We start from the raw sequence: 14,206 nt of genomic DNA, 5'->3' as shown, positions 1-14,206 counted from the left end.
CATAGTCCAGCTATGCTACAGAGTTTGCGCTGAGACCTCTTTCTCACATACACTAAACATTAACCTAAGCATGTTTGTGACACAGAACCTTAACTATCTGCGGCCCTCGGGCACAGGTTTGTCACGTTTTCACTTCCAGTGCATGTTGGAACATTATTAGGGCAATTTTCTTTAAAAAATAAGTCAGATCTTGGCTTGAGAAAGCAAAATGCTGCATTCGGTGTGGATTTATTGTCATTTAAGAGAAGGTGCAGAAACTGTGGTGCCAGAGAAGCAGGCTGCGGACAGCACTAAGAAACACAGAACAAAGGTACAAGACAAATCCGTTGTGACACAGCTGACAAAACTCATCACAGATGTTTGGGATTTCACAGCACCTCGTAACGACAAGCGGCTGGAAGCAATGAACACTTAGTACTATCCCGTTTCATTGAGAAACCCTTCTTTTAAAAGCATTTGGGGACTGTCAAATGGGACTAGATCCACTCTTCCAGAAGTCTGAATTCCTGGTCTGGTAGCTAATTGGACCTACAAGACAAACACACAAAACACAGTTAGAATTCAGTGACGGAGGTTGTGGGCGAACTCCGATAGAATCCCAGAGGGATCCGCTCTGCCTTCCCGCCTCACTGCCCTGCGGGATGCTTACCCACAATGCTTTGCTTTGTCGACAGGGGAGCGAGCCACGTGGCCACGAAATGTCGACAATGGGAGGCAGAAAAAATGGCTTGACTGGTTTCGCCTTTGGCGACGTTGGCACGTTTGTCGCCAAACCTCCCCAGTGCAGACGCAGCCTGAGTCTGACTCTGGTTTGGGCGGTGTGACTACACCCTTCCCACGGCCTAGCACGGACTTAATTCCATCAATCTCTTGTGCTTGGTACATTGTGGCTAGTGAACACAAACACAGTTGTAGGACTTTGTCCCGCTCCGAGAGTGAGACCACATGCATGGGTCGACGGGGCTGCGAGGCAGTGAATTTTGGGGTTCAGGAGGTAGGAGCCTGTACTTTCCGAACTGCAAGTCCCTAGTTCAATTTCTGCTGCTGATTTTTGAATAGAATCAGTGTAGCCCTCTAAATCAGGGGCAGGGAGCCTCTTTTTTGGGTTGGGGGACCACTGAACCACAGAAAAATCAGTCGGGGGCCACACACACAAGTGGAAAGCAACCCCCCCCAAAAACACTCATTGATACAGCCCCTGCCTGAGAAGGAGAAAGACACTCCCCCCATGCATGGGGGGGGCTCAGGCGGGTAGATTTTGTAGGCCCCCTAGGCTCTGGGGTGGGGACAAAAATGAGGGGTTCAGTGTGGGGGAGGGGGGTGCCAGGAAGCAGGTGTGGGGTGTGGGTTCTGAGCAGGAGGGAGAGTGTAGGAGCAGGCTGCGGGGGGAGTCCTGAGCCTCAGGGGACGGATCTAGGCAAACTAGGGGCTGTATCCGGCTCTTGGGCCTTAGGTTCCGCACCCCTAGTCTCATGCATGGCACGGGAACTGGTCAGAAAAGGGGTTTGTGTTGTTTGTTTGTGTCCCAAATGGGGATGAAAAATTGAAACTGTGGGAAAACATGAAGAACAGAAAGAAAAAGAAAAAGAAATCGGGGTAGAAGCGCCACAAAAGCTTCGTTGAAACATTTATGCTTCGATAGTGGAGGACTAATATTAACATTAATAGAAAGACTAAAGAAAAGGGAAAAGCCGGAACAAACTAGACCGCTGCAACTCTGGATCGTTTCCAACCATTTCGGGGGAAAATGTCTCTGGAATCGAGCCGGTCCTTTGAAACACGCTGACTACACAACACGGTTTGACCCCTTAGCTTGGGACAATCTTCCCCCGGCAAAGGCAGTGCGTAACCCATGCTAACACGGCTCTTCGTCTCTGTCCTCGGTGGAGGTTAAAACGCTGCTACTCACCTGAAGGGAATGTACCTGCCTCTTTAGCTGTCAGGTCTAGAACTCACCAGCGTGGTTTCTGCAGGCAACCCAGCCAGAGATACGGCTGTGGGAGCAGCTTGCAAGCCCCAGCTGTGTGACAAGTCACAATGTATCTGACTTACCTAACTAGCGAGTGGTCCGAGGGGAAGGAGATGTGGTTGTGGTCTCCTTTTATGTACCTCTTTGTTGAGCTGTGGAAAACAAGAGATACTCACCCTGGGTGGTAGCCACTGTGCAAACATTCACTCGACTCTCCCTGCTTGGTAGAGTCGTGGAATCCTAGAACCGGAAGGGCCCTCGGGAGGTCGTTATGTCCCATCCCCTGCCCTCACGGCAGGACCAAGCGCCAGCTGGATCATCCCTGATAGACGTCTATCTAAGCTGCTCTTAGATATCTCCAGGGATGGAGATTCCACAACTTCCTTAGGCAATTGATTCCAGTGTTTAACCCCCCGACAGGCAGGAAGTTTTTCCTCATGTCCAACCTGAACCTCCCTGTGAAAGGATGTACCAGCCCCACACTGGGCACGAAAGAGTGAACCAGGGCTGCCTGGCTGAGAAGGCCCCGCCCCCACAGCCCTACTGGGCATGCTCCAGATGGAGGGCAGGTATAAAGGCGGGCGGAGCAGCTCAGTCAGGGCTGACCGCCGCAGAGGAAGGATGTGCGGCTGGAGCTCTGCAGGTGGAGCTACGGGAGGACCGAACCACGGGGGCCAGGCAGTGAGAGATGGCTGGAGGAGCCTCCAGCCTGGACGCAACCAGGACGGGGAGGTAAAAACCTCTGAAAGCTCAGCGTTTTTCGGGGGGATTCCCCGCTGGGCTAACGGTGGGACAAACCCACCACTGACAGGGCCCTGGGCTGGGACCTGGTGGAGAGGGAGGGTCTGGGTCCCAGGCCCTAACCTTCATGGGAAGTGCTACAGCTGTGACTATTGGCGCTGGCCGCTAGGCATTACTACCCTAGAACAGGGAGCGATTGATACTGACTCTGTCCGCTAGGCCTTACTGCCCTGGAGCAGGGAGCTATTGATACGGACTCTGGCTGCTAGGCCTTACTGCCCTTGCAGTAGCGGGCACCTCTGCTGGCTCTGACCATTAGGCCTCACTTCCGTAAGGGAAAGGTGTGATGACTGATCCAGGCTACTAGGCCCCACCGCCCTAAGGGAAGGGGCTGAGAGGGACCCAGGCCACTGGGCCTCGCTTCTCCGAGAGAAGGGATGTTGTATTGACTGTGGCCGCAAGGCCAGACTTGTGGGGGAGCAGGGGTTATAGTGACTGGGCCTTGCCCTTAGAGTTTGGGACACTCTTGGGGCGTAAGACCCTGCCTAAGGCACCGGACTCACCTGCCCCGTGGCACTACCTTCCCGCAATTTAAGCCCATTGCTTCTTGCCTCATTATCAGACATTAAGGAGAATAATTTTTCTCCCTCCTCCTTGTGACACTCTTTCAGGTACTTGAAAGCTGCTCGCATGTCCCCTCCGTTGTCTCTTCTCTAAACAAAACAAGCCTAATTCCTTCAGTCTTCCCTCATGTTCTCTAGACCTTTTGCTGCTCTTCTCTGGACCCTCTCCAATTTCTCCACCGCTTTCTGGAAATGTGGTGCCCAGAACTGGACGCAACACTCCAACTGAGGCCTGACCAGTGCAGAGCAGAGCGGAAGAATGACGTCTCGTGTCTTGGTCACCACCCTCCTGTTCATGCTGCCCAGAATCACGTTGGCTTTCTTTGCAACAGCATCCCACTCTGGACTCCTATGTAGCTTGTGGTCCACTCGGACTCCTAGAGAGCATCATGCATTCTTCCAGAACAGACGTTATTTTCGATTTAGGCCTTGTCTTTCCCAACAGCCTGATCTTTTAAAACTCTTCCCCCTTAAAAGCTGCCACTGTTGGCCTCTGTTGGATCGGCCTCACCCAAGACGCCTGGGCCGATACGCCTGCCCCCTACTGCTGCCCAGACCACTTTGGGTTGGGTTGGCATGGGGTGTTGTCACTGGGGTGATTGGAGAGGGATTCAGGTACCCTAATTGCAGCAAGGGAGGTTTAGGTTAAAAACTTCCTGTCAGTGTGGCTAAACACTGGAATAAATTGCCTAGGGAGGTTGTAAAATCTCCATCACTGGAGATATTTAAGAGCAGGTTGGACAGACACCTGTCAGGGATGATCTAGATGGTGCTTGGTCCTGCTGTGAGGGCAGGGGACTGGACTCGATGACCTCTTGAGGTCCCTTCCAGTTCTAGTGTTCTGGGATTCTTTGCCTTGTTCACACGGCAGCTGGGAGCCGGCCTTCCCACCCAGGTAGACAGTCCGGTGGTCTTCTCAAGGCAGTGTGGGGATTGTAGCATGGGTTAGCCATCCAAAACAGACCTGGGGGGTCACGCCGGCTTGTACTTGGGTGACTGGGTAGCGCCGCATCCCTTCTTGCGATCGCCACATTGCTATTTTGAGTGTAGTCGCTCGAACAGAGCTAGGATGACTGGATAGCAAATGTGGAAAATCTGTGTGTGTGTGTGTGTGTGTGTGTGTGTGTGTGTGTGTGTGTGAGAGAGAGAGAGGGGGGGGGGAGGAGATAATCACCTATCTAAGACAAATTCCAAATATCGGGACATGTGGTCACCCTAAACAGAGCAAACCGTGTCTGTCTTTCCCTCGTTTTTCCTCACAGACATTATTGACAAATCAAGATTTTTTTTTTCATCTTACAAATTTCCCCCAGAAAATGTTCCCAATTTTTTGGAGGGAGGGCAGAAACGTTGAATCCTGAAAAACTTGGGCCACCCACAGACCCCTTTATACGTTGAGGCCAAAATATTTCAGTGGTTGGGTGTTTGGTTTTTTTTTGACAAAAGATTGAAATTTCTCAGGAAAGCAGACACAGTCATGAAAAATATCATTTTTTTAAAACTCCTTTTCCCCCTCCCACCTTTCCCGCCCAGTTTCTCACTGTGAAAAAGCCTGGACAGAAATCTTTTAAGCAGTGCCTAAGTCCCTCAGTTCTTGGGAGTCGGCCTAGAATGAGGTCCACGTTCTACCGGTTTCAGCTGTATTCCGCGTGTACCTGTAACGTTTCGTGTTGATAAGCCAGTGCACAAAGTCCTTGGCCTTCATCTTGTCCAAGTATCTGGTAAAGTCACTGCTGAAGGTGCCTTCAGAATGGCGCTTAATGTTGGAAGTAAAACTCCGAGCGCTTTTCGATTCAAAAGACTGCCACCTGCGTGGGAGAGAGGGATGAGATACGTTACGTCGCTGCTGTGATGGAAGGGATACAGGGTCCCGCGGATGGCAGCGTGCAGTGAAAGGCCGGCATTTTGCCCCGGCCTTGTCATCAACGTAGCATGTAAGAATGGAGGGTGAGTTCGGTGGTTTGAGCATTAGTCTGCTAAACCCAGGGTTGTGAGTTCAATCTTTGATGGGACTATTTAGGGATCCGGGGCAAAATCTGTCAGGGATGGTACTTGGTCCTGCTGTAAGGGCAGGGGGCTGGACTTGATGACCTCTCAAGGTCCCGTCCAGCTCTATGAGATGGTATATCTCCATGTATTATTAATGGCCAGACTGGGTCAGACCCAAAGTCCCTCTAGCCCACGATCCTGTCTGCTGACAGTGGCCAATGGCAGATGCCCCAGAGGGAATGAACAGAACAAGGAATCAAGTGATCTGTCACCCATTCCCAGTCCTGACAAACGGAGGCTAGGGACACCAATCCTACCTATCCTGGCTAATAGCCACTGATGGACCTATCCTCTGTGACTTTATCTAGCTCTTTTTCACATGCTGTTAAAGTCCTGGCCTTCACCGCATCCTCCGGCAAGGAGTTCCACAGGTTGACTGTGCGCTGTGTGAAGAAAAACTTCCTTTTGTGTGTTCTAAACCTGCTGCCTATTCATTCGATTGGCTGACCCCTAGTTCTTATATTAGGGGAACAATTAAATGACTTTTCCCTCTCCACTGTCAAGTTAGGTAACCACTTGTGACGGCGTGTCGGGGTTCCTCCCCCCCCCCCCCCGATCCTGCAGCCCTGTAGCAGCAAGAACGGGCTCCGCCAGCCAGTAGAACAGAGGGGTTTATTGCTTCTCCGGGATACAGCCCAGCACAGACGTGATGTGGCTACAGGAGTCAGGGGCAGGATGCCTCAGACCCTTTGAGATGGGGGTCCCTGGCCCCTAGATTCCAGTCTGTCTCCTTCATGATTCCAGCCAAAGACCGCCCCTTCCCCCAACACTCACTTCCTTTGTTCCCTCCCTTCCCTTAACAGGTAGGACCGGTTCGGTTACTGTCATGGGGGCCCTCAAGGCGCCCCGCGCTGGGCAGTGCACACAGACAGAAGCCAGTAGGGGTCATCCACAGCCCACGCACAGCAACCAGCAAGGTACTGACACTACATCCCACCACTGGAATAAATTGCCCAGGGAGGTCGTGGAATCTCCATCCCTGGAGATATTTAAGAGCAGGTGAGACAGACGCCTGTCAGGGATGATCACGGCTTGGTCCTGTCGTGAGGGCCGGGGGTTGGACGTGATGACCCCTGTGATTCTAGCCTCATTATCAGGGCTCGACAAACCGCAGCGAAATCCACTCGCCAGCCCCGCACCACGCATGCCTGCACCACCGGTGAACGGGGCGACCGGCTGAAATCGGATTTGTCGAGCCGTGCTCATTATCAGCCATATTCTCTGCTACGTAATACACCTCACCATGTTATTCGGGTGTTTTTCATCTGCTGCACATCCCCTGGCAACCACGCTGAATAAAACCGAGGCATCTGCATGGTTAACGCTAATGCTACCTGTCCGAGACAGTCCATCTCCACCTCCTTCCGCCAGTCCCACCAGCCCACGGTGAGTTTGTCCGTCTCAAAGACGCCTTACCTAGACTCATCGGATGTATCCTTGAGGACAACCTGCCTGCTGGCAGGAATCAACGCCACCGTCACAAGTCCACACAGGTAGAGCCACTGTGCGCTTTTCATTTGGCCTTCCGAACAGGACAACAACGCCTGATGTGATGACCTGCAAGCCAATTAAATCCAGCCTGAGTGGGGCCAAGCACCACACCAGTCAACTGCCCGGTGCTTTCCTCATGTGGATGGGCATCAGGTGGAAAATTCCACCGTGGGACTTGATTTGCAATAGGCATATTATAATGTTGGCTACTCCAAGGTACACGGTCACCCTCCCCAACCTTTAATCTATCGACATGCACCTTTCCTTCACCAGATCTCATGAATAATGGCTCGAAGGTTTGAAATGAAGTGGGGAGCTGGAGTCACTTGTATGGGTGCTAAGCCATTGAATCAAACTATAAGCCCGTGTTTGAATGGAATCCGCTTCAAGCCATGGGGTGTAGCAGCCCCCCCCCACCTCCTCACACCCTTCCTCCAGCTCCTATACATTAAATTGCTTATCTTCTGTTATCGTTCCCCCCTTATCTTTCCCCTATTCTCTTCTAGACGAATCGCACAATTACTGACTTAAGTAAAGTCAACTGTTGGTGAGGTTAGTCAAAAACCCCAATGATTTGGTTTTAAAAAAAGTCTCCCTCGTTTTACCAATAATGTAGAGTTTCTGATCACTTCCATGCTGTAAGATACCCTCCCTCCTAGCCCCCAATTTCATTTCTTCAAAGCACCGGAGGCTGGCGACTGAGAAGGAGGGAAAGGCTTACCTTGCAGCTGCAACCAATGCTCTCCTAAAATCCGACTCTTGTTTTCCTTGCACAAACCTGCTGTGGTTAAACTCTGCTCCTCACTGGTGCTTTTAAGCTTGTTAGCAGGATGCTAAAAGATGACAGGTAGGTCGTCGGGACTTCTGTTTTTAGCCGGACGGGTCATTATGAATCATTACGTGACTTCTTTTAAGTGGGTCTGCTGCAAGAAATAAAAGAAGAGTTCTCACCGTGGTTTTCAACCTACGCCTTCAGCACCTGTTTTTTTTTTTTACAGTGCTCGGGCCCATCGAACGACCGATCCATTTTTTCCCTCCTTGTAGATAAGTGAGTCCCGTATTGCCACAACGCATCCTATATGGAGAAATGATTTCTGAGCCTGCAGGGGGTCTGTTTCAAACACCTTTCTGTTCAAGCAGGGAAAAAGAGGGAGCGCGACAGTGCCAAATGAACCGACTCCAGATTGGGACCAACATACGTACACTGGCAATCTATTTCTTAATCGCTGGAAGATCAGCCATGTATCTCTAAGAGTGTCATGGATGGGACATGATGCATTGGAGTCCTGGCTCATGAGTTCGCCTCCCAGGCGCTCTTGTACTATAAGGCTACGTCTAGACTGGCATGATTTTCCGCAAATGCTTTTAACGGAAACGTTTTCCGTTAAAAGCGTTTGGGGAAAAGAGCGTCTAGATTGGCACGGATGCTTTTCCGCAAAAGCACTTTTAGCAGAAAAGCGTCCATGCCAATCTAGACGCAGTTTTGCGCAAGAAAGCCCCGATCGTCATTTTCGCAATCAGGGCTTTTTGGCGCAAAACAATACCACGTTGTCTACACTGGCCCTCTTGCGCAAAAGCATTTGCGCAAGACGGCTTTTGCCTGCACGGGAGCAGCATCGCATTTCCGCAAGAACACTGACAATCTTACAGGAGATCGTCAGTGTTCTTGCGGAAATTCAAGCGGCCAGTGTAGACAGCTGGCAAGTTTTTCCACAAAAGCAGCTGCTTTTGCGGAAAAACTTGCCAGTCTAGACACAGCCTAAGTGAATAAGGAATCTCATCATGCACCATGTGGAATCTCTCTAGTCTGGCACATTGACCGGGGCTGAACCAGGGAATTTTCCTGCCCATGGGAGGTCGATCTTGTCTAGCGACATTCCCAACCCTTCCTCTGCTTACTGGACCCTGGGAAGACATTGAGCTAAATAACAGCCCAGAACACGGAGAGCCAGGACGGGGGGCTGTAAACAAACTTTATGGGATGGTGGGAAACTTGGCCACACCCACAATAAGTGGCCATCTGGCTACTAACAGCATGCTGGACCACGGATGTTAGAATCATCTGGTGGGAAGGGACCTCAGGAAACCATTGACTCCAATCCCCTGCCCAGAGCAGACCCCACCCCAACTACATTAACCCAGCCAGGGCTTTGTCAAGCGGGGCTTAAACACCTCTAGGGATGGAGATTCCACCCCCAGCCCAGCGCTTCCCCCACTCCTTGGGAAATAGTTTTTCTTCATCTCCAACCTAGGCTTCCCCCACTGCAACGTGAGCCCATTGCTCCTCGTTCTGCCCCCCCTAAGAACAGCCTCTCTCCAGCCTCTTTGGAACCCCCCTTCAGGGAGTTGAAGGCTGCTCTCAAATCCCCCCTCGCTCTTCGTTTCTCAAGCCCAAATCCCTCAGCCTCTCCTCGTCGGTCATGTGCTCCAGCCCCCTTCTCATGTGGGTTGCCCTCCACTGGACCTTCTCCAAGGTATCCACATCCTTCCTATAGTGCAGGGCCCAGAACTGGACACAATACTCCAGATGTGGCCTCCCCAGAGCCGAATAGAGAGGATTCATCGCTTTCCTAGATCTCTGGCCATGCTCCTCCTAATGCGCCCCACTATGCCATTAGCTTTCTTGGCTACAAAGACCCACTGTCGACTCATATCCAGCTTCTCATCCACTGGAATCCCCAGGTCCTTTGTTACCAGACCAGAAAGTGCTGGAATAGGCAGGTTCGCCCTGTAATTGTATGTGGAAATAGCCAGAATTTTGGGATCGAAACTTTCCTTTGCGGGGGGCAGAGAGCAACTCCGGCACTACAGAAAGATCTTGTGCATTTGTGGTGATTTTTGCCAAATGTTGTATGTTTCCTTTTTCTTCAGTGAAAAAAAAAATACCCGCCCCCCAACTGCGAAACGAACGACCATATTTCAGTTCAATCGTATCAAAACATGGCCTTCTGACTTTTCCTTTGCAGTGACTTTAAATGCCAGGCAATCTGGAAACACGTTTTTAATAAAACGTCATTCCAAATGGCCACAACAGGGAACCAGTTTGTCGAAACAAAACATTTTGATTGGGCAGAAATGATTTGCGGGGGAGGGGTCTTTATGATTGGCCAGAAGTTTAAAAATGGGCTTGGCCTTTCCCGACTAGTCCAGACCGAATCACGGAATTTTTCGTTTGTTTGCCATTCACCTCTGCTCAGACGAGCCCAAGTGTGTCTCTCTTACAGCTCCTTGTGGCAGGGCTCCGGCCTTGGCGCGGGGGTCCTGCGTTTCTAGGTGGAAAGTGTTTGTCTCATCCTCCATGTTGCCTTTTGCCCTGTGCTAGGGCTCAGGGTCACACCCTACGGAACCATCCTCATCACAGGCCAGTCCTAGGCCTCATCGTGGGCCCTTTAAATCGCCGTTGGAGCCTTGCACCATGTGCTCTGTGCAGCTCTGAGGGCTGGGGGGGGGAGCGTGCTTCCCCATAAAGATGTCTGAGGGGAAAGCTGCAGGCAGACAGAAGAACCAACTTGGGACCCCAGGACTTTACGTCAGAGCGGGCAAGGATACGCAGCCCAGAGCCCGGAAAGCGGCCAAGAACGGGGGCAGGGGAGGAGCTGAAAAGACGCTCGTGTTGGTTGGGATTTTTTTTTTTTTAGTCCGGCCCTTCACTGAGCCGGGAGGGGTGAAGTGCGTCTGGGGCGTGGCCTGGGGGCTAAGCCATCTCTCCCGGGTGTTGAGGCAACTCAACTCTGGGAGGGCAACTGAGGCAGGGCAGTACCAACAGCAACCTGCTTGGCCAGTAGGTGGCACTTTGCAGCACTCGTTAATATCAATGAGCGTCTCGCCCTGACCGTTTCCTTCTAGGGGAGCAGAGTTAAACCAGCTCTGGAAATCTCATCCTTGCTGTTCTCTTGCAGAACTGATTCATTGTTCTCAGACGGCCCCGATTCGCTTCCTGTCACGGTCGGCACTGACGCAGAGGACTGGCTCCTGTGTTGGCCGGCTCTGCTCTTCATCTAGGAACAGCCCGCTAGTGGCCAAGTCATTAAAAAAACCCTCTTTGAGGGAAAAGCAACAAACACTGTCCAACTATCCCCGCGGTTCAGAGGGGGGCTGGCCTAGCAGAGCCTCTTGCTAATTAGGTGTAATCAGGGCTTGAAAAGAAACCCCGACATCAGCAAAGCACGGCAAGAATAGAGTAATGAGCCCAACCTTTGCACACCAGGTTGAAACTCTGCTGATCTCCGGCACGTCACTCTGCATTACCTGTTTATTCAGGCTCTCAAATTTGGGTTGCAGGGACGCTGTTCTGAGATCATTACGTTGTAGCCTGACCTTACCAGGAACTGCAGGCATCAGCCGTGACAGGTACGCGGGAGGGAATAAAAAGCCAGTTTCAACCAGTTTGTCTAAAAATACGAGGGTTCCTCGTGGTCCTGGCAGCCGCAGAAGGAGATGGACACGCCAGGGCGGGGGTAGTTATTAAGTGTCTGGCAGGCCGGGCTGCCGGTGCTTTTGGCTCAGACACCGTTCCAGGTCAATGGTATTCGCTGTTTCCTCCGGCTCCCATTGGCCAGGCGGAGTGATCCTCCGTAAACCGGGGCTGCAAGCGGCCTGTCTGCAGATGCACAGTCAAGTGCACGTTGACGAAATTGGGACTAGGGATGTTAAATATCGCCTAGCTGAATAGTCGATTAACCTCACGAATTCTTATCGGTTAGTCGATTATTCTATAGTCCCCGGGGGCGGGACTGGCAGCCAGTGTGCTATGGCCCCACTCTTGGGAAACCCACTGCCACTCTATGCTGCTGCTTCTGTATCAGGCAGCAGCGTGGGATGCCAGGTAGGAGCTGGTCCACGAGGGGAGCCAGTTTAAAAACCGGCTCCCCTGACGGAGCAGCTGCCTGCTGCCCCCACGCTGCTGCCTCCGGTATGCCCACGGTTTGAATCCTGCATGCAGATTCATCTCAAAAGAGATCTCTTGGCATTAGAAAAGGTTCCGAGAACGGCAACAAAAATGCTGTGGGGTTTGGAACGGATCCCATCTAAAGACAGATTAAAAAGACTGGGACTTTTCAGCTTAGAAAAGAGGAGACAAAGGGGGATAGGATAGTACCACTTTGGGATATATGGTCGTGCCAATTTTCTTCCACAATTTGATCTGAGGAAGTGGGTCTGGCCCACGAAAGCTCATCACCTAATAAACCATCTTGTGAGTCTTTCAAGTGCTACATAGTCCTGCCTTTTGTTTCAGCTGGACCAGACGAACACGGCTGCATCTCTAGTACTATTCTCTGAGTCCAGGAAGCCATGGCAGCGTTGGGAATGCTGCTAGACCCTCTTGACCACCTGTGGTTTGGCAAATTCACCGATCATGTCCCGAGAGTGCCGAACTGGAGAGGTTCAGCCTGTCGTTTGAAAACTTTTCAAGTAGAATCCAGCCTGAGACGGACACCCGGCTGGGAGAACGTCAGCCGAACTGGTTACAAGGTATTCCCAGGAACTGAAAAGCGGGTCTGACAACGGGAAGAGATCGGCTCACTTCCCTGCAGCTGTGGGCACCTTGGCTGTCTAGACTGGTCTGGACCTATGGCACATGCGGGTTGGAAGGGGCTTGGGGCAGCGTCCGGGAGATCGTAATGTGTGTGTGTGTGTGGGGAGGGAGGGCAGGGGGTTGAACAAACAGCCAACACATACATGGTGTGCCTAGCCCTAAATCTTCAAAAACCGCGCGTTTGCTTTAAACAAAACTTGAGATTTAAAACCAAAATCTATTTGGGGGAGGGGTCCTTTTCTTGGGTGTCTGGCTCCTGTGACTTCAAAACCGTAGTAACGGGCACTCGGGTCACATTTTCCATCTCTTCTTCCCCATCAGAAGGCCTAGAAACTGGCCTTTTTTCCAGGGACAGCGGAACACCCCACCAATCCCCTGCCTCCGGGAACTGGAGCTTTAAGTAGAACAGCACAGAACGGGAGCTGACGGCGAGTGAGCAGCACGGGGGGCATGTTTGGGAGAGACTCGTGCGCATTTGCACGAGGGGAGGAGCTTTTTCACGGGGCCTGCAGGCTTCCGTGAAGACGATCCTTCCTCCAGCTCACACGGGGTCCACGTTTGAGGTTCGCCGGGCCGCCTCCTTGCACCGTGGCGTGTCTGCCCAGGGCAGCTGTGGTCCGAAGCAGCCAGGCATTGGTTCTAAACACTGGGAAACACACTTCCTTTCTAGGAATCCATCCTAGGCCCCTGTTCTCAACACTTAATCCCAAACCTGGGCACAGAACCCTGGACTCTTGGGTCGTAGCCCGCCTCTAACCAGTAGACCATACTACCCCTGCTTGTGCCTGAGACTGTAGACCCCAGAGCAGGCTTCTGTGAGTGCTGCTTACACGGGGTCTTCTGGCTGCCTGCTGTGCCTGAGCAGATCCAGGCTGTGTGGAGGGGATGTCAAGCTCTCGCCTGGCCAGGCGGCTCTGAGACTCGGAGGCAGGTTCAGAGCAGAGCTTTGGCAGCAGGTGGAGACACAGGCCGGCAGTTTTCGGCTTCCTCCTCTGCAGGAATTGTGGGCTGTCGGCTCTGAGTGATGGAGTCAGGCTCTGCCCCTGCTAGTCCCTTGGGTGCCCATGAGGAGGGGGCGCCCCAAGAATTTGGCAAGTGGCCAAGGGCTGCATTCTTCCGTGATATTGATGCGGGGTGCGGGGTCTGGGACAGAGGTTGGGTGCAGAAGAGGCTCGGAGTAGGAGACTGGGGTGCAGGAGGGGGATGTGGGCCTGGGAGGGAGTTTGGGTGAAGGGGGGTTGTGAGCTGGGGCAGGGGATTGGGGGGCAAGGTCGGGGAGGGGGTCTGGGTGCAGGAGGGGGCACTGTAGGTTTGGGTTATATCGGGTAGGAGGACAGGAATGGGAGGGGCAGAAAGTGAAAGAGCTTGGGGTGCAAGGAAGTGGGGTGCAGGGGGTGCAGAGTTTGGGTTGTGACCTGGGGCAGGGGATTGGGGTGGGGGGGGTGCAGGAGTTTGGGTTGTGACCTGGGGCAGGGGATTGGGGTGGGGGGGGGTGCAGGAGTTTGGGTTGTGACCTGGGGCAGGGGGTTGGGGTGGGGGGGGGTGCAGGAGTTTGGGTTGTGACCTGGGGCAGGGGATTGGGGTGGGGGGGGTGCAGGCATTTGGGTTGTGAACTTCAGCAGGAGGGGGCTGTGACCTGGGGCGGGGGACTGGGAGGGGGTGTGGGTAAAGGAGGGGGGCAGAGGGTTTGGGTTATGCGGGGTAGGGAGGCAGAAGTGTGGGGGGTGGAGGGAAAAGAAGGGAGGGGGGAAGTACCTGGCAATTGTCGTGCCGGTGCTAATGAGGCTAATTGAGTGG

At 52.7% G+C, this 14,206-nt stretch overlaps 1 protein-coding gene across 1 annotated transcript; it reads right to left on the bottom strand.

The window, feature by feature from the left end:
• Positions 1-518: 518 nt before the first annotated feature.
• On the bottom strand, positions 519-6,899 carry LOC102463478 (exendin-3-like). Its single transcript, XM_075903382.1, has 4 exons — positions 6,799-6,899; positions 4,989-5,141; positions 2,053-2,121; positions 519-528 (listed from the first exon to the last, which is right to left on the bottom strand). The coding sequence occupies exons 1-4, from the start codon at positions 6,897-6,899 to the stop codon at positions 519-521; spliced, it is 333 nt and encodes a 110-aa protein (XP_075759497.1).
• Between the last annotated feature and the right edge of the window lie 7,307 nt (positions 6,900-14,206).

This window comes from Pelodiscus sinensis, chromosome 19 (assembly GCF_049634645.1).
Source record: "Pelodiscus sinensis isolate JC-2024 chromosome 19, ASM4963464v1, whole genome shotgun sequence".
NCBI classification, from domain to species: domain Eukaryota; kingdom Metazoa; phylum Chordata; order Testudines; family Trionychidae; genus Pelodiscus; species Pelodiscus sinensis.
This window is presented reverse-complemented; position numbering and strand designations above follow the sequence as displayed.

Bases quoted from the DNA above. Each gene is read 5' to 3' on its own strand.
- LOC102463478 (XM_075903382.1), bottom strand. From the start codon at position 6,899: ATGAAAAGCGCACAGTGGCTCTACCTGTGTGGACTTGTGACGGTGGCG. The intron at 5,142-6,798 runs GTAAGGCGTCTT...TCTCCCACGCAG, and splicing joins GATACATCCGATGAGTCTAG to GTGGCAGTCTTTTGAATCGA. The intron at 2,122-4,988 runs GTACACGCGGAA...TGTTTTCCACAG, and splicing joins ATCAACACGAAACGTTACAG to CTCAACAAAGAGGTACATAA.